Consider the following 27,561-nt stretch of genomic DNA (forward strand, 5'->3'; position numbering starts at 1 on the left):
TTAGTCTTTTAAGGAACCTCTATACTTCTTTCCAGAGTGGTTGAACAAGTTTGTATTCCCATCAACACTGTAATAGGTTTCCCTTTCGGCCACATCCCCGCCAGCATTTGTTATTGTTAGTTTTCCTGATAGTGGCCATTCTAACTGGAATGAGGTAGAATCTTAATGTTGTTTTGATTTACATTTCCTTTATGGCCAGAGATGTTGAACATTTCTTCATGTGACTATTAGCCATTCTTTTTTCTTTCTCTGAGAAGTCTCACTTTAGATCTTTAGCTCATTTGTTGTGATTGGGTTGTTGTATTTTTGAGGGTTCATTTTGAGTGGGGTTAATTTTTTGAGCTATAAGTATATTTGTGGTATGATGTTTGATATATAGGTAGTGAAGCTTTTTTTCCCATTCTTTGGGCTAGCTAGTCTGATGTATATAGCTGTTTGATGTATATAGCTTAGTGAAGATTTCTGCCCATTCTGTGGGGTTTATATTTATCTTGCTAGCTATGACCTTCTTAAACAGAAGCTCTTTAGTTTGATGTAATCCCATGCATCCAGTCTTTCTTTGATTTGTTGTGATTTTGGATCTTTGTTTAGGAAGTTTTTCTCTGTGCCTAGAAAGCTTATGGTCTTTTCTACCTCTTCCTGTAATGTTTTCACAGTAGCTAGCCTTACATTGATCCATTTAAAGTTGATCTTGGTACAAGGTGATACATGGGTATCTAGATTCAGTTTTCTGCATGTAGATAGCCAATTTTTCCAGGACCATTTGTTGAAAAGGCTTTCTTTCAACCTGTGTTTTTGGCTCCTTTAATCAAATATTAGGTGGCTATATGTTTGTGGGCTTATTTCTGTGTCTTCTATTCCATTGGTCCTCAGGCTTATTCTTGTGCCAGTACTAAGCTGTTTTTATTACTATGGCTTTGTAATAAAGCTTGAAGTTTAGTATCACTATTCCTCTAATACTGTTTGTCCTGCTAAGGACTGTTTTGGCTATTCTGGGTCTACATGGTTTCCCTCATTTGTGGTAACTAGAATGTGCCTATAACTCTACAAGTGAACACACTGAATGACAAAAACAAATAAATAAATTGGAAAATGATAAATTATATTGGATCCTAATCACTAACATACAGAGAGGCCAAAGGAGGCTAAGCGTAGGAGTAGTGGACAGAGGCTAAATAGCCATGGACATATGACCATATAAAATAATATTCTATGAAATGAACTCCAAAAAAAGTAAACAAGAGACACTCTTTAGTTGCCATTGTTTCTGTTTTTGTTCTCTTTTCCTTTTATATTTTTTGTTACTTTGTATTTGGGAGGGTACAATGGTCACGTAAAGGGTAGAACAAAGATGAACAAATACAACAGTGATACTCACTAGGCACTATATAGAAAATGAACTAGGACTGGGAATATGGCCTAGTTGTAGAGCGCTCGCCTCGTGTACATGAGGCCCTGGGTTCGATTCCCCAGCACCACATATATAGAAAATAGCCAGAAATGGAGCTGTGGCTCAAGTGGCAGAGTGCTAGCCTTGAGCAAAAAGAAGCCAGGGACAGTGCTCAGGCCCTGAGCCCTAGGTCCAGGACTGGCAAAAAAAAAAAAGAAAATGAACTAGATATCTTACAGGTGGGAACAGGAGGGAAACTTTGGGAGAGAAGACTAAAGGGGAAAAATGGTTCAAAAGAATTTTACTGATTGTACCCGATTCATGTTACTGTGACCCCTCTGTACATCAACTACACAAAAACAATTTTAAACATTAAATAATTAAATTTAAAAAAAAACAAGCAGTAGGCTGGACTTGGCCAACAGGCTGTAATTGGCAGACCCAGCAAAGTTAATGTTAAAATGCCAAGATTAGGTGCAGCATTTAGAATCTAAATTTTCTTTTTTAAAAATTACAGATTTCATATTGTACTGTCTTGTAAGAGTAGCTGGTTAACTCTTCCAGCTTTTACTTTTGTTTTTATAAAATAGTACCTTGGTGCCTAGCTACTCAGGAAGTTGAGATCTGAGGACCATAGTTCAAAGTCAGAGAAGTCAGGAAAGTTTGAGACTATTGTCTCCAACTCACAAGACACACACACTCACACACACACACAAAGCCAGATGTGGCCAGGGCACGAGTGGCTCACATCTGTTATCTTAGCTACTCAGGAGGCTGAGACATGAGGATCACAGTTCAAAGCCAGGCAGGAAACTCCATATAAACTACTCAAAAAAGCCAGAAGTAGCACTGTGGCTCAAGTGGTATAGCGCTCACCTTGAGCAAAAAGAAGCTCAGGAACAACACCCAGGCCCAGAATTCAAGCCCCAGGACCAGTGCATGTGTGTCTAAAGTCCCAACAAAAAGAGAAACAGAAAGAGAGTCAGAAGTGAAGCTGTTGAGCAAGTAGAACATTCACCTTGAGCAAAAAACCTCAGGGACAGCACTCAGACCCTGAGTTTAAGCCCAGGATGGCACAATAACAAGAAATAGTGCTGCTATTTATATGTTTCAAGGATGTCCAAAAGATGAAGTGGATACAAATGATTACCTAGTCTTGGTTGCCACATAAGTCATACAGTTAAATTAACCTAATTACCTTATACACTCTTTTTCATTTTAATTAGTATATTTTAATTTACAAAGGGGTATCATTATGATATTTATATTCAGGAGGAGGGGGAGGAGGAGGAGGGGGGGAGGGGGAGGAGGAGGAGGAGGCGGAGGAGGAGGGGGAGGAGGAGGGGGAGGAGGGGGAGGAGGAGGGAGGAGGAGGAGGAGGAGGAGGAGGAGGAGGAGGAGGAGGAGGAGGAGGAGGAGGAGGAGGAGGAGGAGGAGGAGGAGGAGGAGGAGGAGGAGGAGGAGGAGGAGGAGAGAAGAGAAGAGAAGAAGAAGAAGAAGAAGAAGAACTGCCAATGATTTGCTGCCATTCTATATATGGTCTCTTGATTCTGGTAAGCATTTCCATTGCTTGTGAAGAATTTTAAGATGAAGCATCTACTAGCTAATAATTGTGCAAGAAAATGCTTGGAATCTACTAGCAAGCCCATGATAAAAAAAATGAGTAGCTAAAACCCTAGGATAATGGTCTTGAGTTGGTGGCTTTACAAAAAATGAACTAACTATAGGTAGGAAACCATCACAAGGATTCAGGAACCATGTTAAAGCAATGACTAACACGGAGGTAACTGGCAGTCAATCCAAGGTGTCTGGTTTCCATGGTCTTCAAACAGCAATAGCGAACCCATGCCAGAAGAGAGCTCTTAGGCAGAGTGGCTGGTCTTAGCCCTCCATTATCTGACTCAGCAGTCAGGAACCAAGACTCACTATCTTCCAGAAGTTGTCTTTTTATGAATTGACCATATCCAGTTCTGTCCTCACAGACTGGATATTACTAACCTTGATTTCATTTATAATCCTCTCATTACAACTTGCTCCAACTCCAGTATCCCCAAGAGCAAAGGATGGCAGCAGTGGATGAAAACTAGGTATGAATACAAGAGAGCCAGAGGAAAGCATGGGGAGAACTAGCTCATGGCATACTGTAAAGCAACCCATTGTCAAAATCCACATCTAAATATGTAACCTACACAATAAACAGACTGATGCTCCAAAACACAAAAGGCACTGAAAATATTCTTATCTTGGCTCTAAATTATTTTCCCCAGAGAGCGATTGCAGTTCATACACAGACTTAAACTATGTAAAAAGATTCAGTGTGACATACCTCAGAATCAGTAAAAAAGTTGTAAAGAAGGACATCATCAAATTCCAATCCTTTTGCTTCATAAACGGTTAGCACAAGTGCCAATCCCAGTTCCTCTGGAATTTTCTCCTTTGCCATTTCATTAGCAACAAGTATTACCTTAAGTAAAACAAAACAGCATCAGATTCTTAAAACAAACAAACAAAACTGGTGAAGCTCCAGGAGGACACAGGCAGTGTCTTAAAGGGAAATAGCCAGCATAGAATCACAGAAATCTTTAACTCTACTAGTCACTCAACTACCTCTGGCACTCATCCATTCTGGGTTAGAGGCTACTGAATTCTACCTTACAGAATAATTTACCCTCTCAAACATTTTTCTGATTGCAAACTTGCCTTTTTTTTTTAGAAATGTATAATCCAAAGAAGCTCACCTGGTGAGCACCAAATTCAATTGGCTGGGTTTTCCTTTTGTTCCCTCGTAGCAAAATTGCCAAGTCGCTTACACTACAAGACTCCAGGACAGTTGGCTTGGGACCATCAAAGAGGCCAGAATCCCTTGGAAGGCGATCAAAAGATTCTGGGAAATAGAACTGGAGTAAATCTACCACTCCAGATGCCAAATTGAGTATTCCTAAGACAAAATAGAAAATACATGTCAGATAATGCCAACATGGCTGAGGATTTTTTGTGCTTTTTCCATTATTTTGTTCTTCAGAAATTGTTTTGCTCTGTTTTCTTACTGAGAAACATTACTGGACCTAGAAGTATATTAGTTGTAAGCTAATTTCTGATACACATTTGCTTGTCACTGTGACCCACTATTTCGAGTACAATGGTTGAAAGCATAAATATGTTGCTGTGCTGTTTGTGTGAACTCATTCCCGACTTATAGTCATATTTTATAGAAGACTACCTCCTATTGTAGTCAAGGCAGAAATGTAAAAGGCGAAAGATTTATATGATCTGGAGAGAAACCAGAGTATAAGGCAGAAATGTAATATAAACAATGAGGGCTGTTACCATTCCCATAGAAGGGACTAGCATAGACTATGGTAACAGAACATGACTAATTGGCTCTCAGAGCACTGGAAGCAATGATACTATGGTACCAGCAGTGATAGATGTTAACTGAGGCAACAACCAATCCCTCTATTGCCTTTTTCCTCCAAATTTACACCTGAGAGATGACTACACAAAGAATAGCTCTCAGAGAAGGAAAAAAAATTCAAACAGCTTTTCCTACAATCTCATTTCTTATCTGAGTTCAGTAATGATATCAACTAAAGCCTACCTTACCATATGACAGTCACCCTCATGAAAATCTTTCCATTTAATCCTCACAACAACCCAGTGGAATATATGAGACAATCACACTTTTACAAATGGGATTTCCAAAGGTAACGAAAATCTCAAATGATGAAATCCAAAGCTGAACAGAAATAAGGATCTTCCTGCATCTCTCTTCTTCTCTTGGGTGAGCCGTGCCCTTTTCCTAATACCAGATCAATTACAATGGTCAAGGTAGAACACCATAAAGTAGCCTATGTGTCCCCAATGCTATTGTCAGATGGTAAAAGGAAATTTTACTATCCAATACCACAACTATTAAAGAATACAATGAAAACAGAGAGCCAATATCTCACACCTATAATTCTATTCAAGATGTTGAAATCTTGAGGACCAAGGTATATAGCCAGCTAAGGTAGAAAAGTCTGTAGATTCCACCTCCAATTAACCAGCAAATAATTAGACTAGAGGTACAGCCAAAGTAGTAGAGAACCAGCCAAAACAAGCAAACAAAAGCCCTGAATGCAAACCCCATAATAAAAACATACCATGAGTATCATTAGAAAATGATTATTGAACTTAAGCAAATCATTTAAAGTTAGCAAGAACCAGTATTTTCATTAATTAGGGAATATTAATTAGAGAATCAGAAAAGGTAACAGAAGTGTTCATTGTAGTGAAAAATTGGAACCCATTTGAATATCACTCAAGAAAATAGGTAGTTTTTTTTATTCAAGGACTGAGATAGTAAAATCAAGAAAAAGGAATGAAGTATAAATATATGCTATAACATGATAAATCTTGAAACATTATCTTAGGTAAAAGACACAATAAATGGCCACATATTACATTATTTCATTCATATGAAAGGTCTACAACAAGGCCAATCCATTGAAATAGATAAGTGATTCTTTGCCTTGAGGTATGAGGAAGGAGATGATCCAAAGCGGCTGCTACTATTATGGTGCTTCTTTCTGGGATGATGATGAAAATGTTCTGGAATTAGGTAGTGGTAATGGCTAAATTATTGTACATATTTTTTAATATGAATTTCGACCTAAAAAATAACGCTAAAAGCTGGGCTCTGATGGCTCATGCCAGGAAATTACTCAGGAAGCTGATACCTGAGGTTCAAAGCCAGCCCAGGCAGTAAAGTCCATGAGACTCTTATCTCCAGTAAACTACTCAGAAAAAGATGGAAGTGGCACTATGGCTCTAAGTGGTAGGGCACTAGCCTTGAGTGGAAGAGCTCAGGAATAGCACCCAGGCCCTGAGGTCAAGCCCCACAACTGACAAAAAAATAACTAAAATATGGGGGAAATAGCCACCAAACAGTATTTGTTATATATGTAACAATAAATATTATGTAATAGCCATATAATGCATATGTTTTTAAAAGATCAGAAGGAAATAAATGTGAGAAGCTACAATGAATAAAATCAAAGGATGTGAGATTATTCATAAATAATCTTATAAATCAGTAAGAAAACAATACATCAGAAAAGTAGGCAAAAAATAATAACAAGCAATTCACAGAAGAATACAGAAGGTCCAGTAAACACATTGCCACACTATATCTCAAAGAAGTAAAAATTAAAATCACTGACAAAAGCCATGTTACACTCACCATGAATAAAATAAGAATGAACAAATATGGGAATATACACCATATCCAAAGAGATTTGCTTAAGAAGTTACAGTCCAGAATCATGTTACAGTAAAAATTTAATAGTAACCTAATATCCACCATTGGAAAAATGGATAGAGAACAGTCATAAAATGTAATGGTAGTCATAAAATGTAATGCTAACAAGAGTAGAGATGTATGAACTAGAATGCCATGTTATCAACTTATAGAAGTTTTAATAACACAACATCTGGCAAAAAAAAAATGCAGTTGTATTGACATAGTGGGACATTCCTGTAATTCCAACATTCCAGGGACAGAGGCAGGAAGACTGAGTCTGAAGTTAGCATAGGATTTTTTTTTTGAGAAACTTTCTCCAAAAAAATAAGGGGTATGAGTGTAGCATAGTAGTAGAGCACTTACCTAACATACCAAAGCCTCAGCACCGCCTCCCCCACCAAAAACCAAACAGTTGCAGAAAGATATGTATGGCATGAACTTATGAAATAAAGTCTTTACACATGTAAAGTAGTACTCTTTATTGTTTATGAATAGTTGGAGGATGTAGGATGAGAATTTGTGAGCATCTACAAAATCATCAAGGAAATATTCTGGTATTGGTGTCATATAACTTAAACCCTCTGTGCTTCAGTTTCCTCCTGTCTACAGTTGGTACAATGTCTACCTTGTAGTGTTGTGAGGACTAAGTGTAGTTACTGTTTTTGAACTTACTAGCATCATGCTTGGCACAGAAAAAAAGGCATAACTGAGATAAAAATTAAAAATGCCTGAGTGTGTGCTATCTCCTACTATCACCTTTTTTGCTACTCTTTGGGAGAACAGTTGTTTTAAGAATTAATGACCAATAACTGGCATATCATTTCACATAGATTAAGCAAGTGCTTCCAAAGTACTATAATAGAAATTTGAAAGCAATTTAAATGTTCTTCTAAAATGTTTTCATGTCATGTAAAACCCTTTAAGATATAACTATTTAAAGATCCATTTTTACCTAAACACATCTTGAATTATCAAGTTACAAATGAGTGGTCACAGAAATTGTAGGATCTCTTGTTCACAAATATATTTACTAACAAACTCCAAAACATGTCTCATACTTAAGCTGCAAAAATAGAGTAAGATTGTACTCCGGATGTGCTGACCCCTGCGATTTCCCCAAATGTGGGAAACTTGACTGCATAATTTGTGGTAGTGGGGGACTGCGTTCGCGCTCTCCCCTGGTGATAAAAAAAGAAAACAAAAAAAAAAAATAGAGTAAGAGCTAGCCTGCAGTTTCAAAAGCAGTCCAAAGTCAAGGTCAATACCTAAGTATCTCACCAGAAGGTGAGCCAAAGACCTAGACTTACCTGAATGGGACCTGTAATTCTGGTACAGCTGGTAGATTCTCTTGGGTTTCCGAACAGCACACTGTTTATCTGCCGTGTTACTGCTGGCATAGTGGAACAGAGAGCGAAGATCACTAAAACGGAAGGCCACACCCTTCATTATGCTCTGGGCTGTGTCTCCAGTAAGGAACATGGCATTTGGGTCATTAATGCATTTCATCAGCAACGCCAGCTCAGCTTGGGTGAAGTCTTGAACTTCATCACCATAGAGTTCATGGATGGACCAAGGGAGTACTTTGAGCTTCGACAGCCTCTGGGACAAATTGTACAGAACATCCTCTTCATCAAAATACCCTTTCTGAGATCTTATCTGCTGATAAACACAGAAGAGGCTGTAGATCTCACTCCGGTCTTCCTTGAAATTGGGCGATCGTTTCCTCCCTAATTTTTTATATGCTTCTTCAGTGAGCCTCCCATCAGGGCAGCTCAGAGCCTCAAAAGAACCCTTCAGGAAAGATTTTATTTCTTTCCAAATTAATGCAGGATTGTAGGAAGTTTTTCCTTTGACCATTTTGGGCCATATCTCATTGGCAAATACTTCATATGTCACATATATACGTGGATCACTGTCGCCTGAACGGGCTTCTGCAGTTTTATCCTCCTCACTATTGTCCCCCTCTGCCTCAGCCTCCTCTTCATCTTCTTGCCAAATGGGAATGTTCAACTCTTCCTGTGTGGACCATCCTAAGATGCTTCTCTTCAAACTTCCATCTTCATTTCTCAGAAAAAATGGTTTGGGTAGAGAGGCATCAAGCAAAAGAAGGAGCTGTTTGGAAGTAACAAATAGAGGAAAGTTCTCATCCTTCAGGTCCTGAAGTTTGTGGACACTGGAATCCAGTGGTTTGTAGTGACTAGTGGCCTTGGTAGACTTAGAAAGCTCAATAAAACTTCTTTGTACCTCCTGGCATAAGACATGGTTTTTTGTTACAAATATCTGATGAAGATGCTCCAGCTGTTGGGGCTGTTCTGGTACATATCCTTCTTCCTGTTGGCCTTCCTCTGCAGGCTCCACTCCAGCTCCTGTTGCACAAGACTCATTTTCTTGCTCCTCATCTATGCTGTCTACTGTTTCCATTTTGAAAAAACTTTCCTCTTCTTCATATTCTTCCTTACCTGGATCCTCTTTTCCAGGTTCCTCTTCTAACTTTCTTTTTGGAAAGACCTGTTTGGCTAGCAATGGGCTTCCTGCCTGATCAGCTTTTTCCCAATAAGTGTGAAATTTCTTCCATAACCTGTACAAGCAGCAAGTTGTCTTCCCAGTGCCACTCCTCCCAATGAGGATGATGGGCTCCAATGGCCTGGGGTTGAGGTTGATCACTTCATACTCAAGTTCACCTACTCGAAAAGGGTATTCCATGGTTGCTGTCATATCATTGAGAATGTTGAAGGCCATGTTGGTGCTGAAGTTGTGGAACTTCATGATGTTATACTCTGTCTCCACAGCACTAGCTGGTGGGAAATACTCAGGATCCACATACTGCCTCTTCCTCTCTGCCTCTGTGTCCTCCACATAGCAGCGGGGTATTCGCTTTTGGATTTTCACATTTGCTGACACTTGGCCTTTGTTGATACCCTTTAGCTTCTTACGCAGGACACAGGACAAACCTCGGTTGTAGGCACTACAGATGGCCATGATGGAATCTGAAAGCTTGCAGTGGTCTAAGACAATGTCCCAGATCCGGATGATTTCTGTGTAGACCCTTCCTGACTTCTCCATGGAGCATGTTTTCCGATCTGTGGCAACAACCTTCTCTGGGTTCTCACTACATCTAGGAGAAAAGTCAATGGCAAGCTCCCACAGCATCCTGGCTCCTCTGTCCAGCTTTGCTTCAAAGAGCTGGATGTCTCCTTTAGAGTGCTTCAGTCGTTTCTGCAAACTCTGGGTCCACTCACCATTCCCTAGCTGCTGGATGGTAAAGATAACTTTCTTTTTTAAGACCTTGGTCATCATCTTACTGGACAGCTTCTTTAACATTTCTGAAGTGCATTCAATCTCCCAGGTCATGTTATCAAAGTCCTGAAGGCAATCCTCAATATCTTGCATATTCTGGTTATCCTGGTCATCATTGCCCTCTCTCTCTTTGTTACCATTAGGAACAAGCTGTGAGGCCCCAGAACCTACTTGAACAGGTCCTTTCCTGGCCTCTGGAACAGCAGAATTGTTCCGACTACAGTCAGAGCTTCCCACATTCGAGGTTTGCCGGAGTTTATCTTTCTTTCCTTTCATGCCAGTTCCTACCTCAAGAGGCTCAGAGTGCTGAGGGCAGTTCTCTGACAGAGACATATCCAATTCAACCTGCTGAATCAAAACTGTGATGTCTTTCACAAGGCGGTCTCTCTGGGAGAGAGGCCTGGTGGCTTCAGGCTCCTGCCTTCCCACCTGGGTATCAGGGAGAATATCCCAGTTATTAGAAACTGTGGCTCCTGCAGAAAGGGATCTAGCAGTAATGCCACATGGTAGTGACTTGAAGGAACCCTGGGACTTGAGCTGAGACATATGACAAGGGGGAGAAGGCTTCAAGAGCTTCCCAAAGTGGGCAGAAGAATCTTGCCGGCTCCTCCTCTTGCTTTCTGTCAGTGCTTTGTTCCAGGTCAAAAGTAGGGCATCATTTTTCTTAATCCGATACCGTGCATCTTTGCCTTCTTTGTTCTTCAGGTTAAAGTTGATGTCAAACTTCACCAGCAAGTCTACCAGCTTCTTTGTACGCTTCAGCATACCCTTCTGGAAGAGGAGGTGCATCAGTGTGTTCCCATTGCTATCCTGGACATTCGGGTTCAGGTAGTAAAATTCAGTGGGGTTAGACCAAAATAAGTCCAACATATGACTGAGGAAGTTAAAACCAATGTCAGCTGGAAGACAAAAAAAATACTATGAGTGTACCATCATTCTTCTCAGGAAACAACAGAACCTGGGTTTGAGAGAGGTCAATTCACAGCACTGACATCTTCCAAGGATCTGATACCCATTACACAATGCTCTCAACCAAAGTGTCTTGACCCATGGGACATCTGACCATGTCTGGGTGCAGTTTAGTTGTCACAATCAGGAAAGTGCACTGGCAGCCTATAGGTACAGGCTAAGGATCCTTCTGAACAGCCCAGCTTGCATAAGTAAGCTCCTTACGAAATATCACCAGTCCAAATGTCATAGTACCTCCTAAAATAACCTTATGATATTCTAGCAAGATCCTTTGGTCAGGATTCTTGAAAACTGTATAAATAAATGAAAAATATTTGTCAGCTACAGGCAAAATCTTCATTGTATCTACTTCTTAACATTCACCATATTGATCACTTCTTCCCACCATGTTATAAGTGGCTAGAAAATATGGGCAGGCATGAACAAGAAATAGTCCTTTTCAGGTCAATTTTTCCCAAATGGCAAGACTAAAAAGCAAAGCATCAGTCCTAATATCTAGCTTCTGCCTCAAGAAAAAAGACTTCAGATAGAATCGAGCTTACCATTGATATCTAGAAAGATGTGGAGTGCAGCATGTAAAGGAGTATCACCTTCTGTGAGAGAAATACCACGGGGGTCTGCACCCTTGGTCAAAAGAAGAAAAGCCAGCTCAAAGTCCTTGTATCTCAGGCACATGAGAAGTGGCCTCCCCTGGTTCTCCTGGAGGCCTTCTGGCAGGGCTAAAAAGGCAGAAGAGATAGAACCATGAGATCTGTCCCTGGGAAGGAGAGCCTGGCTCACTGAGGTGAGGAGGCTGCTCCTGCTATTAAGTTGCTGACTTGACTACTACTACCATTGCTCCTACTACCACCATTTTTGGAAAACATCCTTCCCAGTGCTCTTGGAATACATGGGCCATGTCACTCTCACCTGTCCTGCCCTCTCTTCTTATCCCACTGCAGGAATCTAGTTCCTATCATGCACTGCCTCACCAGGGAAAGAACAGAACATACACAAAAAGAAAACTCTAATGTTTCCTAACATCATTCTTGGCATAGTCAGTAACCAGCATTTTAGCATACTTACTAATCCTGTTTCTACTAAGCTTCTACCCTCCACAGTCATCTTCCTTGATACCTCTCAACCCCCTACACCACCTTCCTTTGAACTCAATATAGTACAACTCAGTAGTTCTGCAACTCTCCTGTATTCCTACAGCAGCTGTGTGCCTTCGGGGATCTTGTTCCTGGCATCTGATCCTGGGAGATGCTTGGTAAGTGCTGGCTGGGTCAAAAAACAAAATACATATTCCATGGCAGTAGTTTCAAAGCAAAGAAAGTAACTCTGCATATAAAGAAGGAACATGAAGGGCTGAGGATATGGCCTAGTGGCAAGAGTGCTTGCCTCTAATACATGAAGCCCTGGGTTCGATTCCCAAGCACCACATATGCCAGAAGTGGCACTGTGGCTCAAGTGGCAGAATGCTAGCCTTGAGCAAAAAGAAGCCAGGGGGGCTGGGGATATGGCCTAGTGGCAAGAGTGCTTGCCTCATATACATGAGGCCCTGGGTTCAATTCCCCAGCACCACATATACAGAAAATGGCCAGAAGTGGCGCTGTGGCTCAAGTGGCAAAGTGCTAGCCTTGAGCAAAAAGAAGCCAGGGACAGTGCTCAGGCCCTGAGTCCAAGGCCCAGGACTGGCCAAAAAAAAAAAAAGAAGGAACATAAAAAAAATTGTATGAAACATTCTACCTCCAAAATATAAACACTTTACACTGTAGGTAAAGGCTTTATTTACACTGTGGGTGGCACTTTAAAAGCTGAAAACCAATATGCTACAATTCCTTACACAGCAAAAAGCAAGCAAAAAACCACAAAGCCAAGGTGCTCTCTCAAAATCCTGTATACATTAATTCATTAACATTCAGCCCTAAGAAAGACACATTATTATATTCCAATTTTCTAAGTTAAGTGAAGGCATGAGCAGCATGGCCAAGGGCACACAGTAAGTAGTAGCTTGTTGAGTAGGGATGCTGAGGGTGAGTGTAGCAGGAGGCTGGTGTTTCTAAGTTATTTTAAAAATAAAATTCAATCTATCAAGATATCTGTACATTCCAGATATACCTAGCCATGAATGATTGTTCTGATTAAAGCAGCAGATGTTTCTACTCAGCAACTACTTAGTTATTTCTCTAAAATCAGGCTTCAAATTCCAATCTATTGATTAGAAAAGAATGCCGCAAGAGTTACAAAGAGCTGTACAATATATCCAAGTCTATTTAGAAGCCACATGGATTTAGCTATTATTAGTTGAATCAAAGCCAAGGACCATCACATAACTTGTTTTCTACATAAGAGGAAAGGACAACGAGGGTTAATGGAACTCAGAAAAAAATGTAGAGTTCCTACAGGATATTATGGGGCATTGACCCCATCACTGTTTCAAAACAAGAAGATATAAGGGAGAAAATGAGGCAAAATTTCATAGTGTCTCCAAAAGCAAGGGAGAACAAAGTTGTGGCCCAGACAACTCAGAGATAACTCCTCGGGGCTCTTCATCAAGGCATTCTCACCTCCACTGTCTATCAGACAACCCAGAAGCTGTGTCTTCCGTTGGTCCCAGGTACTGAGGTGGGGGATGACAGTGCAAATGTCCAAGTCTGAAAGGTTGCAGTCTTTGATGAGGCAATCTCCCAGGGGTGGCTCCCCACTCACTTTTCGAGTCAGCAGCAAAAGTACTTCAGGCCATTTCTGGTTTTCCAGTAGGAACTTGATGAAGGTGTTGGCACAATCTTGATTAATGTCACAGATCAAATCAGAAGGAATTTCTTTCAAAAATAAAAATAAACCACATTCTAAAAGAGGTTTCTTTCCCAACTACAACTCAATATACATACATAATATGGATTACAGACTAATATTTCTAAACACTAAAAAGCTTTTAAAATAAACATTTTTACTTACTGTAAGAAAGTAACTACTCTGGGCAAATTGCTTAACCACAAATGAACATCAGCATAAGCACTGACCGCATGAACTTCTAGAGGTTAAAAACACCATAGTGACAAAACAGAGCCTCTGTCCCAGAGACAAGAAAACAATGATTGTGTCTGAAGGTACAATGCTTGAGTCTGGGGTAAATACTTGTCAGGCAAAAGAGTGACTCCCATTTTCACATTATTAACACTATGCCTTGTTTAAAAAACACTTGAAATACTGGAAAATAATACAAAATAATTAAAAAGTCGAGTACTAGGGTAACAAGGAGGAGATGATCTATCCCTCAATTCTTAATTTTATAACCTGATCTTAATTTTATAATCTGATCTTTGAAACCTAGAAACACAATAATGGTTAGCCTTTTCAAACTGCTGGTCATTCTTTTTTTTTTTTTTTTGCCAGTCCTGGGGCTTGAACTCAGGGCCTGAGCACTGTCCCTGGCTTCTTTTTGCTCAAGGCTAGCACTCTGCCACTTGAGCCACAGCACCACTTCTGGCCGTTTTCTACATATGTGGTGCTGAGGAATCGAACCCAGGGTTTCATGTATACGAGGCAAGCACTTTTTGCCACTAGGCCATATTCCCAGCCCCCTACTGCTGGTCATTCTCAACAGTGGGAAACTCAAAAATTAGATCCTGGAAAGGGGAAAATGATGGAAGAGGTGACAATGATTAAGATACATTGTACTCATAAACTGACAGGTTGAACTGAAGCCCTTGGTATAACTACTTAAAGATAATTTTTAAAGGAAAGTCCTCAGTAAATAGAAGGTGAGATTTAGCAGATTCAAAATATAGGACATTGCTTAAATTTGAATTTCAAATTAGTGGATTTTTAGTAGATCTCATACTATATTCAGGATGTATTTATATTAAAAATGTTATTTATCTGAGATTCAAACTCTACTGGACATTCTGTGTTTTGTTGGACAATCTTACTAATAAGAAAGCAGGGAAGAAAAGCAGATTGGAAGAAGTCAAAGATTACCTAAAAAGAGCAATTTATTTGTATTTGCTAGATTTTCTTCTCATCTTTTCCAAATTTTTGAAGAATTTTAAATATTCACTTAAAACAAGAAAAATTAAATATAGTCTAGTCTATCATCCTATTTTTAATACGGCTTAGAATACAAATGTAAATGCAAGCATTTTAGATATAAATTTGCTGTCTTAACTCTAGAATCTGTTCGTGTATCTTCTGGTAATAATACACTTACCTTCCCACACCCCTCCTACAGAAAGGATAGGCAGCATGAAATCTGGGCCTATAGCCATCAAGATTTCGCAGCTTCCTACCAAAATTATTGATTATGAGAGAAGATAAAAGTTTTGACCAAATTATTCAGGGGGATGGGGGCAGGCCTAGAAGTCCAGAAATGCTAGCCAAGTCACAGGTTAGAGACCTACCTAGATTTGTTCCACCGAGAATATGAGATTAAAGCTGAAAGCTGTCCAGAGGACAGATGAGTTAAAAAATGAGAGAGGATGAGTCCTAGTGATAATGAAGGCATTTCTAGCATATGATCAAAAAATCACCTTTTGCTTTACAATTATGCCAATCGAAGTCACTTCCAACAGAAACAGCTCAAAGTATTTCACTATATAGTCAGTTAAGGATGTAAAGAAGACAGAAAAGGAAATTTTAAGAGAAAGAGACCAAAGAGTTAAGTGATTGCAAACCCAATCAATTTAAAAATGATCTGGAAGATCATTAAAGACATAGGGATGGGGCTGGGGATATGGCCTAGTGGCAAGAGTGCTTGCCTCATATACATGAGGCCCTGGGTTCGATTCCCCAGCACCACATATACAGAAAATGGCCAGAAGTGGCGCTGTGGCTCAAGTGGCAGAGTGCTAGCCTTGAGCAAGAAGAAGCCAGGGACAGTGCTCAGGCCCTGAGTCCAAGCCCCAGGACTGGCCAAAAAAAAAAGACATAGGGAGCAAAAACCATGAGCAAAAAAGTATTCTAGCCAGAGAACCCATATCAACATACACAATTCCTCTCCAGGAAACAAAAAGTCTGGGAACCCAGACCATAAAGGCATAATAGGAACTAAAGAAGTATCATTGCTTATTGGTACATGCTTGTAATTCCCGCTACTTGGGAAGCAGAGGTATCAGGATCCCAGTTCAAGTTCTGGCCCAGGCAAAAACATAAGACTCTATCTGAAAAATAAACTTAGAAATAAAACAACTGTAGCCCAAGTGGTAGAACACTTACTTAGCAAATGCAATGCCCTGAATTTAATGCCCAGATCACAAAAAGAGGAGGAAAAAGAAGACCATTACCAGCCCACTTGTGATCTTTTGTGAGCTTTCTGTTGAACACCAGTAAGTTGTTTTATTTTTACAATGCTGAGTAAGTACACATGAAGACAATCTTCATGGGTCAGAAACATTAAGTTCACTATTTTTTTTTTTGCCAGTCCTGGGGCTTGGACTCAGGGCCTGAGCACTGTCCCTGGCTTCTTTTTGCTCAAGGCTAGCACTCTATCCCTTGAGCCACAGCACCACTTCTGGCCTTTTCTGTTTATGTGGTGCTGAGGAATCGAACCCAAGGCTTCGTGCATGCTAGGCAAGCACTCTAGTGCTAAGCCACATTCCCAACCCTCAACATTAAGTTCAAAACCCAAAAGCTCAAAGCAAACTTGAGGGAAGAAAAGCTACAAAACCATCAAAGTATAGGCAAAAGGAAAAAAAAAAACACGTTTTAAGATCAATGGAATGAATTAGAAGGGCCAGAAAAGAATCTACATACCTATAGCCCAAAATGTACACTGGAGAAAGATAACCTCTTCCATAAATGATGCTGGGAAAACTGAATATCCATATCCAAAGACTGAAACTAGGTGACTAACTATATTGTCATTAATTCCAATTCAAAGTTGATCAAGAATCTTAATGTTTCCAGGAAATGAAGGAAAAAAAAAGAATCTTAATGTAAGACCTGAAAGGATCAATAACCCAAGTAATAAAGGGGAAAATGAACTGAAGAGATACTTCTAAAACAAAGTACAAATGGCTAATAAATATAGAATGACATACCCAACATCCCAGGCCACAAAGGAAATGCAAGTCAAAATGACACTAAGACTTTATCTCACTCTAGTAAGAATGACCATCATGAATCAATAACAGATACTTACAAGGGGAGAAAGGAACCTTTGTACACTGTTGGTAGGAATGTAAATTTGTGCAATCACTATGGAAAACAGTATAGAGGTTCCTCAAAAAAACAAAAGAAGTGTACCCTTGTTGTTGCTCTATGCCCAATAGTGGAATTGATTGGTCATATGGTAGTTCTATGTTGTTTTTTGATGATCAACCATAGTGCTTTCCAGAGTGGTTGAACAAGTTGACATTCCCACCAACAATGTAATAGAGTTCCCTTTTGGTAATATCCACACCACCACTTGTTATTGCTAGTGTTCTTGATAATGGCTATTTTAACTGGGATGATATGGAATCACAGTTTTGTTTTGATTTGCATTTTCTTTACAGTCAGAGATGCTGAACATTTTTTCATGTATCTATTGGCCATATTTACTTCTTCTGAGAAACCTCTTAAGTGTTTAGCCCATTTGTTAATTGGGCTGCTGTTTCTGTGAGAGCACAAACAAGTATACACTAAAGCCACAACTACAACCATGTTTACTACAGCTTTATTTACAACAGCCAAAACATAGAATCAGCCTAGATGCCCCTCAATGAATGAATGGATGGAATAAAAAAAATGAGGCGTATGTACACAATGGAATTCTACTCATCCATCAGAAAGCATGGCATTGAACAATTCATAAGGAAATGAAAAGACTTGTAGAGGATTACATTAAAGGCAGCCATGCCCAGAGAAGCACAGGGTGCATGTTTTCCCTCATTAGTGGGAACTAGAATGTGCCTATAAATTTAGAAGTAAGTACACAAGGACGCACTCAAACAGTTATAAATGAATTAACTGAATTATAGTAGAACTTATGGAGAACACAAATAGTATAATTCTTTAGAAAGGCTAAGTCAAAGCCCAACAAAATGAGTACTAGGAAATGGGTATTTGTGGGGTAGAAGAGGTCAAGAGGAGAGGGGTAGAAGAATGAATGGGGGAAATGAGTATAATGAAGCCAATAATGTATTGTATGTGCCACTGAACTGAGGAAAATATGGGAAGACATGAGTAGAAGGGGAGTGAAAATGCTGAAGGGATAACACAGATCAAGATGCATTGTATATATAGATTGCTTTGTTACATGGCAGAAAATTCAACACAACCCCAAAATTAAGAAAAGCAAGGGTAGACATGGAATAGGAGGAAGGTGTGAGAATGGAAAAGGGGTGACATTAATCAAGAGGCACTGTATTCATAAACTGCTCTGTTGAATGGCAACTTTTTTGTAAAACTACATAAAGAAAATAAAAATATATTTTAAAAGAAAAAATAAAAGAAACTGGGCACTGATTGCTAATGCCTATATTCCTAGCTACTCAGAAGACTGAGATCTGTGGACCGTGTTTCAAAGCCAGCCCAGGAAGAAAGTCTGTTAAGACTCTTATCTCCAACTGAGATCACCAAAAAGTAGGAAGTGGATCCATAGCTCAAATGTTAGAGTGCTTATACTCTTTAGCAAAATATCTCATGCCCAGCACTGAAAAAAAAAAAGGAACTATCCTACGATACAACAATATCACACTTGGGCATTTACCAGAAGGAATGAAAGTCAGGATATAATAAAAGCACCTGCATATGTTCACTGAAGCACTATTCACAACAGCCAAGCTATGGAAATAACTCAGATGCCCTACAACTGATGAATGGGTCAAGAAAATGTGATTCACACACATATACACAGATACACAGACACAGATGCACAGGACAGAGTATTATTCAGCCATAAGAGGAATGAAATTATATCACTTGCAGATAAACAGATGGATCTGAAAACCATCATACTAAGAAAAGTAAACTGGGTTCTCCCCTCATCTGTGGATGTTAGACCTAAAAAATAAATACATACAGCAACACATACAGTGTCATATACATATACGGGATCAATCTGACTAAAAGTATGATATATGCATGTGTGAGACACTAGAGTGAAGCCCCTTTGAATAACTGACATGCACTTTTACAAAAATGTATATTAGGCAGTTGAAATATGCCCTGTCTTAGATACTAGTGCATGCACTTTAACAAAAATGTATATTAGGCATTACTAACCTAAAATAGCCATCCTCCCAGTCTCCACGTCCAAATAGGCATGAAGCATCACACTCAGCCCCGATAGGAAAGTTTTTTTAATGAACATTAACCATCTTTAACACAGCTGAAAGTTGTGGGGAGAAATACCTTGCAGAGAAGAAAGGAGGTACAAGAACCTCTGAACTACTTCTTCCTTCAGAAAATTATTATGCAATAACCAGTTTCCTGAGTTCATGTACTGCACCAGCTGCTCAGAAGTCTTCCGGAAAATGTCACCATCAGTAATGGATCCATTACCATTTCTGAGTCCTGCAAAATACCACCAGGTGATGCTTCTGAATACAGATTACAGCTGTGGGACATTGCACGAATACCCACAAGCACCCTCCCCCCCCAGGTATCCACATCCTCTGCATTATGACTTTGCAACTCCTTTTATCAAGAAGTAGACTATTCTCGCCTCCCCCCACCCCCACTCTCCTTTCATTCTGACCTGGCTTCATGATTTGGTATGGCCAACAAACTGCAGGGGATGGGATGTGATATGATGTGATGTGGTGTGGTGTGGTGTGGTGTGGTGTGTGTGTGTGTGTGTGTGTGTGTGTGTGTATGTGTATGTGTGTGCGCTTGTGTGCACACACACTCCTAAAACTTGAATTCAGGGCCTGGGCACTGTCCATGAGCTTCTTTTGCTCAAGGTTAACACTCTACTTGAAAGGATATTTCCCGGCCATCCCAGAGGACCACGCGGAGATAATCACAGGAGAAGAAGGTTCATAAGGAGGTTTATTAGTAGGGCCATAGTTCCCACAGGAGAGGGAGCTACATGACGTCTGCACCTTATCCAGGTGGCAGCTTCTCTCTCTCTCTCTGGCGGTGAAGGGGAAGTAGGTAGGTAGTGAGTAGGTGTGGCTCATTAGGTATGGGTGGATCTGGGGGCTAGTGGGAGGAGCTGAGGACCTGAGGCTAGGGAAATGCTAACACTACTTCTTGAGCCATGGCACCACTTCTGGCTTTTTCTGTTTATGTGGTACTGAGGAATCAAACCGAGGGCTTCATGCATGCAAGGCAAGCACTCTACCACTAAGCCACTTTGCCAAGCCAGGGGATGTGATTTTTTTATCTGTTCTGAGTCTAGGCCTAAAGAAGCTTTGGTACTTTTATTGTTCTTTTGAGGCCCTGGCCTCTTCCCTGAGAACAACTATCTTCCTTAGCCTGCTGGGAAATAAGACAATATACAACAAAGAGTAACCAACCCAGTTGTTCAGAGGTATTTGAATCCAGCCAAAATCAGTAGTTTTCAGACATTAAAAAAAAATTCAATTGAGACTTTAAGAGCAACCCAAACTAAATCTCTTATGTACAGGATCAAGAGCTAAATAAATACTTTTTATTGAAAGCACTAAGCTTTGGGATAGTTTGCTTAAATAGCCAATACAATAATTAAGGAGAGTGAGAGCAGAAAGTTATCTTAGTGCAATGGCAACACCCAACTACATGCCAGCCACCTGAATCTGAATGCTTTATTAGCAGTTAAATAAAAAGTCATCTCTTTGGCCAAGAAAAGACAATATCCTTTTGGTTCAATATGATTAAACGCCCATTGATAATGTGTTAAAAATTACATTATACTCTCCAAGAGCATTCTTAGTTTAAGTGGAATCTTATTGGACAGACAGGGAGCAAAAGTGAACATTTGTTTTCCCAACAAAGGAAGAGACTGGCCCAACCTCAGAAGTGACATCTTTTCATGACTGTTAAGAAATGAATTAATGTTCAATGTCAAGTTTTACCTCAGTGGAAACCAGTTAAAGGATAAACTATTTGAAAATGAAAGAAAAATTTAAAGCATCCTGTCTTCAAACAAGTTTCCCAGCAGCAGACCTTGAGTCAAGGAGCTGTGTACAAGTGGTTTATTAAGGAGGAAAACAGCAAAAGGTTAAGGGAAGCAGGAAGAGGAGGCCAATTGAGGATGCGAGCTTAGGCAAAGCTGGAGCATGGCTCCAGCCTGAATCCACAAGAAAGGTCTGAAAAAGTATAATTACAATAATTTTGTTATATAAATTACATCTTAAAATATTTTTTATAATAACCACACTTAGAAAATACACATAAGCAGATTTGAAATTAAAATTGGAAAGAATCTCCTGATGTTGCAACAATGTTCAAAAGCATTAGAAAAAAGAAATCATTTCAAAAAGACTTCATTTTTGCCCAAAATCTTTCTTTCAGGTACAAAATGCAAAACTTGTAAATTTTACTGTACATAATTTGATCAGGCTAAAGTAGCATATCAATCTCATTTTTATAAAATAAAAACAGTTAACTATAAATGCTTAAAACGACTAATGACCAACTCATAAATATATTAATTCTGTTCCTGGAAGGTAGATTTGTTGGAAATTAGTATGCTGTTTCTTACATTTCATAGATTTTCTTAAAAACTTTAAACATCTAGCTCTGTTTCAGCTACTTGGATCTATATTCCCTTGAAAAGCCAAAGTACTAGTGAACCAGAGAGAATGCAAGCTGTAATGAGACAAAGGCTCCATCCAATCTTTTTTAAAATTATCATCTTTTTAAAATTATTATTTATTTATTGTCAAAGTGATGTACAGAGGGGTTACAGTTTCATACATAAGGCAGTGGGTACATTTCTTGTTCAACTTGTTACCTCCTCCCTCATTTCCGCCTTCCCTCCTCCTTCTTTCATTCTTCCCCTGCCCCATGAGTTGTTCAGTTAGTTTACACCAAATGGTTTTTCAAGTATTGCATCCAAATCTTGTTCTTTTTTTTTTTTTTTTTTTTTTTTTTTGCCAGTCCTGGCCTTGAACTCAGGGCCTGAGCACTGTCCCTGGCCTCTTTTTGCTCAAGGCTAGAACTCTGCCACTTCTTCTGCCCATTTTCTATATATGTATTCCCCAGAGCTTTATGTATACAAGACAAGCACTCTTGCCACTAGGCCATACTCCCAGTCCGCAAATCTTGTTCTTGGTTCTAAAGAGTTTAGCAGTAACAGCTAGTAGAAAAAGTGAACACGTCGCCCTCTGGTGGCGGCCATGAAAAGGCAGGAAAATATAATTCTGCAATGTTGACTATTTTTTAAGATCAAACTTCGTTATTCAAAGTGGTAACCACTTTGGCGATAGGGGAGAAATACAGAATCTCAGATTCTGCTCTAAATCTTCTGAATCAAAATCTGCATCTTAATAGGCTCCCAATAGGTGATGTCCATGTTAACACTGAGAAAGTTCCTGTTTAGAGAATAGCAAAAATCTTCCTCAAAGGGCTGGGAATATGGCCTAGTGGCAAGAGTGCTTGCCTCGTATACATGAAGCCCTAGGTTTGATTCCCCAGCACCACATATATAGAAAATGGCCAGGAGTGGCGCTGTGGCTCAAGTGGCAGAGTGCTAGCCTTGAGAAAAAGGGCCAGGGACAGTGCTCAGGCCCTGAGTCCAAGGCCCAGGACTGGCAAAAAAAAAAAAATCTTCCTCAAGGATATTTATTTCTTAAGTTTTTTGTCCGCATCTAGATAGATGCCATAAGCATCGCTAACTAAAGAGATCAGCAATGGAGTACAGAGAACTTCAGAAAGAAGAAAAAATGAAAGTATCTTTAGTCCTCATATATAACTTGTCTAAATATAAAACATTCATGTCCTAATGGTGCTGTACTGGAGACCATAAACATTAATTCAGACTACTCAAGAATGAAGGTAGGGGCTGGGGATATGGCCTAGTGGCAAGAGTGCCTGCCTCATATACATGAGGCCCTGGGTTCGATTCCCCAGCACCACATATACAGAAAATGGCCAGAAGTGGCGCTTGGCTCAAGTGGCAGAGTGCTAGCCTTGAGCAAAAAAAAAAAAAGAAGCCAGGGACAGTGCTCAGGCCCTGAGTCCAAGCCCCAGGACTGGCAAAAAAAAAAAGAATGAAGGTAGGAACATCTTAACAGCAGCTCCTCCCAAAGAAAAAGCCTCCTTCTGTTCTGCCAGTGTATAACAAGGGATTAAGGTCCACAGAACAAAGTAGTCCATCTTCATTCTTATGGCCCAGGGCCCTTTTCTTTGACTTTTTCACCATCTAAGCTATTATTCTGAACAGAAAGATCTTTTGAGGTTTAAAGTCTAAAACTACACTGTCCAATATGGTAGCCAGTAACTGATTTACATAACAGTTAATTGAATACAATTAAATTTTCAGTTCTTCAGATGCATCAGCCACATGCACTGCATGCCACTAATGACTAGCATATCGGAAAAAGCAGTTTCAAAATATTTCCGTCAGAAAATTATGTGGCATAGAGCTGATCTAGAAAGATGTGTGCATTGGGCAAAATCCTATAAACTGGAAAGAAGAGAAAACAGAAGATCAAGAACTCTCTTTGAGGGCTAGCTCAGTAGAAGAGCACTTGCCTTGCCTGGGCAAGGCCATGGGTCTTCGGCACCACCAAAAAAAAGCAAAACAAAACTTGTCTGATATGGAGTGTGTTTAGGATTAACAGATATTCAAACAATTAAAATTTTTAAAACTAACCAAATGATATGGCTAAAAAACTGAGACACTATACATACATATTTCTGTAAGAATTAAAAGTTATGATAAAAGATAATTTTGAAAACAAATTAGGATTTCCTACCATTAACTAGTGATCTCTTTTCATTACTGTTATTTTCAAACCTAGAAATTCATGAACAAAGTAACCTGTTTTGCTATTTTAAAATTTTTCAAATAGTAGAAGCCATTCTGAAACTGAAAAAGCATTTTACAGTGGTTTGTTAATTACCCCACCTCAGCAAAGAAATAAAATCACAATCATTAAAATATGAATTGCTTTAAAGATGAAACATGGCATATCACAACTTGAAAATAACATCCATCAAAAAAAAAGATCTCTACAAATTCATTTCTCTCTCCTCATTATCATGGCAAGATACAAAAGAAAAAGTAATTAAGTAAAAAAATAAAACACAAGTAGAGAAATGTAATCATTCATGTCTCCTGTCCCCAAAACAAATCCCTTGCAGGCTGTCTTCACCTACCCATTCATGGAAGGCAGGGTTTCTGGGGAAACAAATTTAAGTAACTACAAGATATGAACACTAACCATTTCATACATGTTAACTGATTAGTCCCTCATTCATAAATATTATCAGACCAAAGACAGGAGATGATTAAGGAAAAGCAAAAGCACAAAAGAGAAGCAAAAAGAAACAACTATCCCTGAAAGTAACATGCATGATTCAGGAATAAAATGTTCTTCAAATATAGGTAAAATACATATAAAATTAATATCCTTAAATGCAACTTAAAAGGCTGTGACAAATGCCATACAAATATAAGATGATAGGCTCAGGACTTAGCTCAAATGGTAGAGTGCTTGCTTAGCAAATGCCAAGCCCTAAGTTCAATCTGAAAGACAGAAAAAGAGAAAGGAAAGAAAGGAAGGAAGAAGGAAGCTGCTACAAGAAGCGATAAAAAAATACATAATTCTTAGAAAAATAAAACTATGATTTTTCCCAGATTATAAAATGTAGCAGTAGATAAACTGAATTATAAATGAGAAATGTAAAGGTCAACTTAAAGTTTGGGGGGAAAAAAAGAATCCAAGGGATATATTATCAATTCAATAAACTCATCCATTTAATGCTACTGGAAAATGAAAAAATAATGGAAAGGAATAAAATAATTGAAAATTAATTTTCTCTTTGAAAAGAAAGAAAAATTTCCACAAGGAAATTTCAGAACTCAAGAACAGATACCACTATGGAGTAGACACATTATGAGACAGCAGACACATCTAATCAGTAGCAACAGAAGCTTTTTTCACAGTTGTGAGTGACAGGACTAAATGTGATATATTTTATAAATTTAAAGACAAAGTAACAAGGTTATATATAATATAGTTTATGAATCTAAAGATAGATGGGTTACAAACAAATTAAACTATGGCTTGTTACTTATTGTAAAACACATTCTCACTCAGAGATGGTAAAATGTGCAAAGGAAAAGTGTGACTTGCTATAAATGAAACTCAAAGTCTATATTCAAACAAGTGATCAATATAGGAATAAAATTAAAATTTTTTTTAATCTTAAGTTTATTATCCATACCTTCCCCATGAGGAAGAATAGGCTAATTTGAGTAAGTTCTTTGGTAGATCAAGAAAAAAGTGAGGGAGGGGGGAGAATTAGGAAGGAGAGACGGTGGGAGAAAAATGAGGGAGGAGGTAACAAGTTTGACAAGGAAATGTACTCACTGCCTTATGTTTGTAACTGTAACCCCTCTGTGCATCACCATGACAATAAAAAAAAAATTTTAAAGAAAAGAAAAAAAATTTATGCAGATCACAAGAGCCACATGAGTCATATGTGAGTGCAAGAAAAAAACAACCATAAAAATGCATCCATGTTTCATTAAACTAGGATGATTAGAAGATATCACTTTTTAAAAAGTAAAGTTTCAGGACACTCATTTTTACAGATCCAGCCATGTGGTGGGGATGGGAAGGAAAAACTGGGAGAGAGCAAAGGAAGAGGTTACATTGTCCAAAAAGAAATGTACTCAATACCTGACTTATGTAACTGTAACCCCTCTGTACATCACTTTTCTAACAATTAATTTTTTAAAGAGTAATGTTTATATGTGTATCATACTATCACAAAAATGTTCTCCACTGGTTTTCAATTTTTAGAATCAATCCATAGATGAAGCATGAAAATCTTAACGAGTTAAGGAATAGAATGTAGATGATGCTGGTGGTATTACAAGATAAATCCCACCATGTAGGACTAACACCTGAACACTATCTGACATAGTCAAATCAAGAAATGGAGAACAAACTATTTCAAATTGTTAACAGTAATTACTTCTGAGGAGCATCCTTGGGTTTTGTCATTACTATTCTGACTTTTCTTTTCTGCTATGTGCGTGCATGGAGAAATCATCCAGCCTCTCCAAAGGTAGGCTAGGAAAAGTTCCCAGAATATCTCTAAGTAAAAGTTGTCTCAGTCTGTCTTTAAAAAGTAAGTTTTCTGAACACTGGAGAGCAAGGAGTCTCACTTCATTTATGTGTACCAAAAAGAGATAACCTAATTTGTATCTAGTATCACAAAACCATTTTTACCCCACCCATCCCACCCCACCCCAAAAAACTGTAGCCATACCTGATAGGTCTTTAGAACATGTAGCCAGCTTTTCCAAGTGACTGTTGATTTTCTCAATGGCTTTGAAGTTCTTATTCCTCTTCAGGACATCCACAGGAGACCGAGACTGTCGATTCAGAATAGTGGGGTCTGCTCCAAGGCGCAGAAGCATCTGCACATTCTCTGTCTGTCCTAGGTCGGGCCAAAATGAAAAGGGGGGATTGTCATGGTTCCTTCCATAAGGAGATGTTCCCATGAGTAGTCTTTCTCCAAACTGTCTAGAGAAAAAGGACCAGGCCCCCTCTTTAAGGAACCTAAATTACCAGCCTTGGCAGTCCACCCAACTCCCCAAAGCAAGAAGTCCTATGTGGAGTGGGAAGGACAATAGCTTTTCAGAAGTGCGTTCCTCTCTCTACCTTTTTCCCCTCTCCTTGGCAACAGCAAGGAGAGGGGAAATCTGGTTACCAGGCAACAGCTACAGCTGTAAGGATAAGAGCAAGCTGTGACTTCAGATTTCTTTATTCCCTAGAGTGGAAATAGAATATTGTTTGGGGGGGGGGAGCCTGCCTGAGGACAGAAAAAAAGAGAGGCAATGCTTTGGCATCAGGGCTTTTGTTGCTCTTATAACCCTCCCAGTTCCATCCCTCTGGCTGTCCGCTCTATTTGTTGCTTTGATTTACCTATTTGCTACTCATCAAGGTGACTCTGTGACCACTGATGCAACAGTTTTCAGAATAAACCATATATTCCTGGGGATGTACAAACACTTAAGTAGGCACATAGAGTTAAATAATCAATACCTGAAATCCAACTTCCACATGTAACCTTTACTAAAACTCAGCTTGTCATCTTTATTTCAAATATCATCTCTGTTCACTATGGTATTCTCTTTTTCCATCTCCCCAGTCACACATTCTCATCATTTGCTTTACACAAATAAAATTCATTCTTCTTACCCATCAAGAATCCCACTGTGCTCTATTGGATAAATGACCAGGAATGGGATTGCTGGGTCATGGGGAAGTTCTATGTTTAGTCTTTTGAGGAACCTCCATATTGCTTTCCCAAGTGGCTGAACAAGTTTACATTCTCACCAACAGTGTAAAAGAGTTACCTTTTGGGCACATCCATGCCATCATCTGTTATTACTAGCTTTCTTGATACTGGCCATTGTAACTGGGGTGAGGTAGAATCTCAATGTTGTTTTGATTTGCAATTCCTTTATGGCCAGAGATATTGAACACTTCTTCGTGTTCAATATCTGGCCATTCTTACTCTTCCTTTGGCCATTCTTACTCTTCCTTTC

At 39.2% G+C, this 27,561-nt stretch overlaps 1 protein-coding gene, 1 long non-coding RNA gene and 1 pseudogene across 2 annotated transcripts in view; 2 read left to right on the forward strand and 1 right to left on the reverse strand.

The window, feature by feature from the left end:
- Trank1 (tetratricopeptide repeat and ankyrin repeat containing 1) overlaps window positions 1-27,561 on the reverse strand; it is a 76,798-nt gene that overhangs the window by 23,323 nt on the left and 25,914 nt on the right. Inside the window, exons 6-12 of the mRNA XM_048348658.1 lie at window positions 26,277-26,447; window positions 19,257-19,418; window positions 13,490-13,744; window positions 11,480-11,656; window positions 7,979-10,867; window positions 4,129-4,328; window positions 3,717-3,854 (exon numbers count right to left, since the gene is read on the reverse strand). Of these exons, the coding sequence (XP_048204615.1) occupies window positions 3,717-3,854; window positions 4,129-4,328; window positions 7,979-10,867; window positions 11,480-11,656; window positions 13,490-13,744; window positions 19,257-19,418; window positions 26,277-26,447 (3,992 nt within the window). The remainder of the gene's footprint in view (window positions 1-3,716; window positions 3,855-4,128; window positions 4,329-7,978; window positions 10,868-11,479; window positions 11,657-13,489; window positions 13,745-19,256; window positions 19,419-26,276; window positions 26,448-27,561) is intronic.
- LOC125353165 lies at window positions 66-27,509 on the forward strand. Its single transcript, XR_007211283.1, has 3 exons — window positions 66-154; window positions 17,994-17,997; window positions 27,446-27,509. It is a non-coding gene; the product is annotated as an uncharacterized LOC125353165 (long non-coding RNA).
- Window positions 7,726-7,852, forward strand: LOC125354042 (annotated as a pseudogene).

Source organism: Perognathus longimembris, chromosome 6 (genome assembly GCF_023159225.1).
Source record: "Perognathus longimembris pacificus isolate PPM17 chromosome 6, ASM2315922v1, whole genome shotgun sequence".
Taxonomy (NCBI): Eukaryota; Metazoa; Chordata; class Mammalia; order Rodentia; family Heteromyidae; genus Perognathus; species Perognathus longimembris.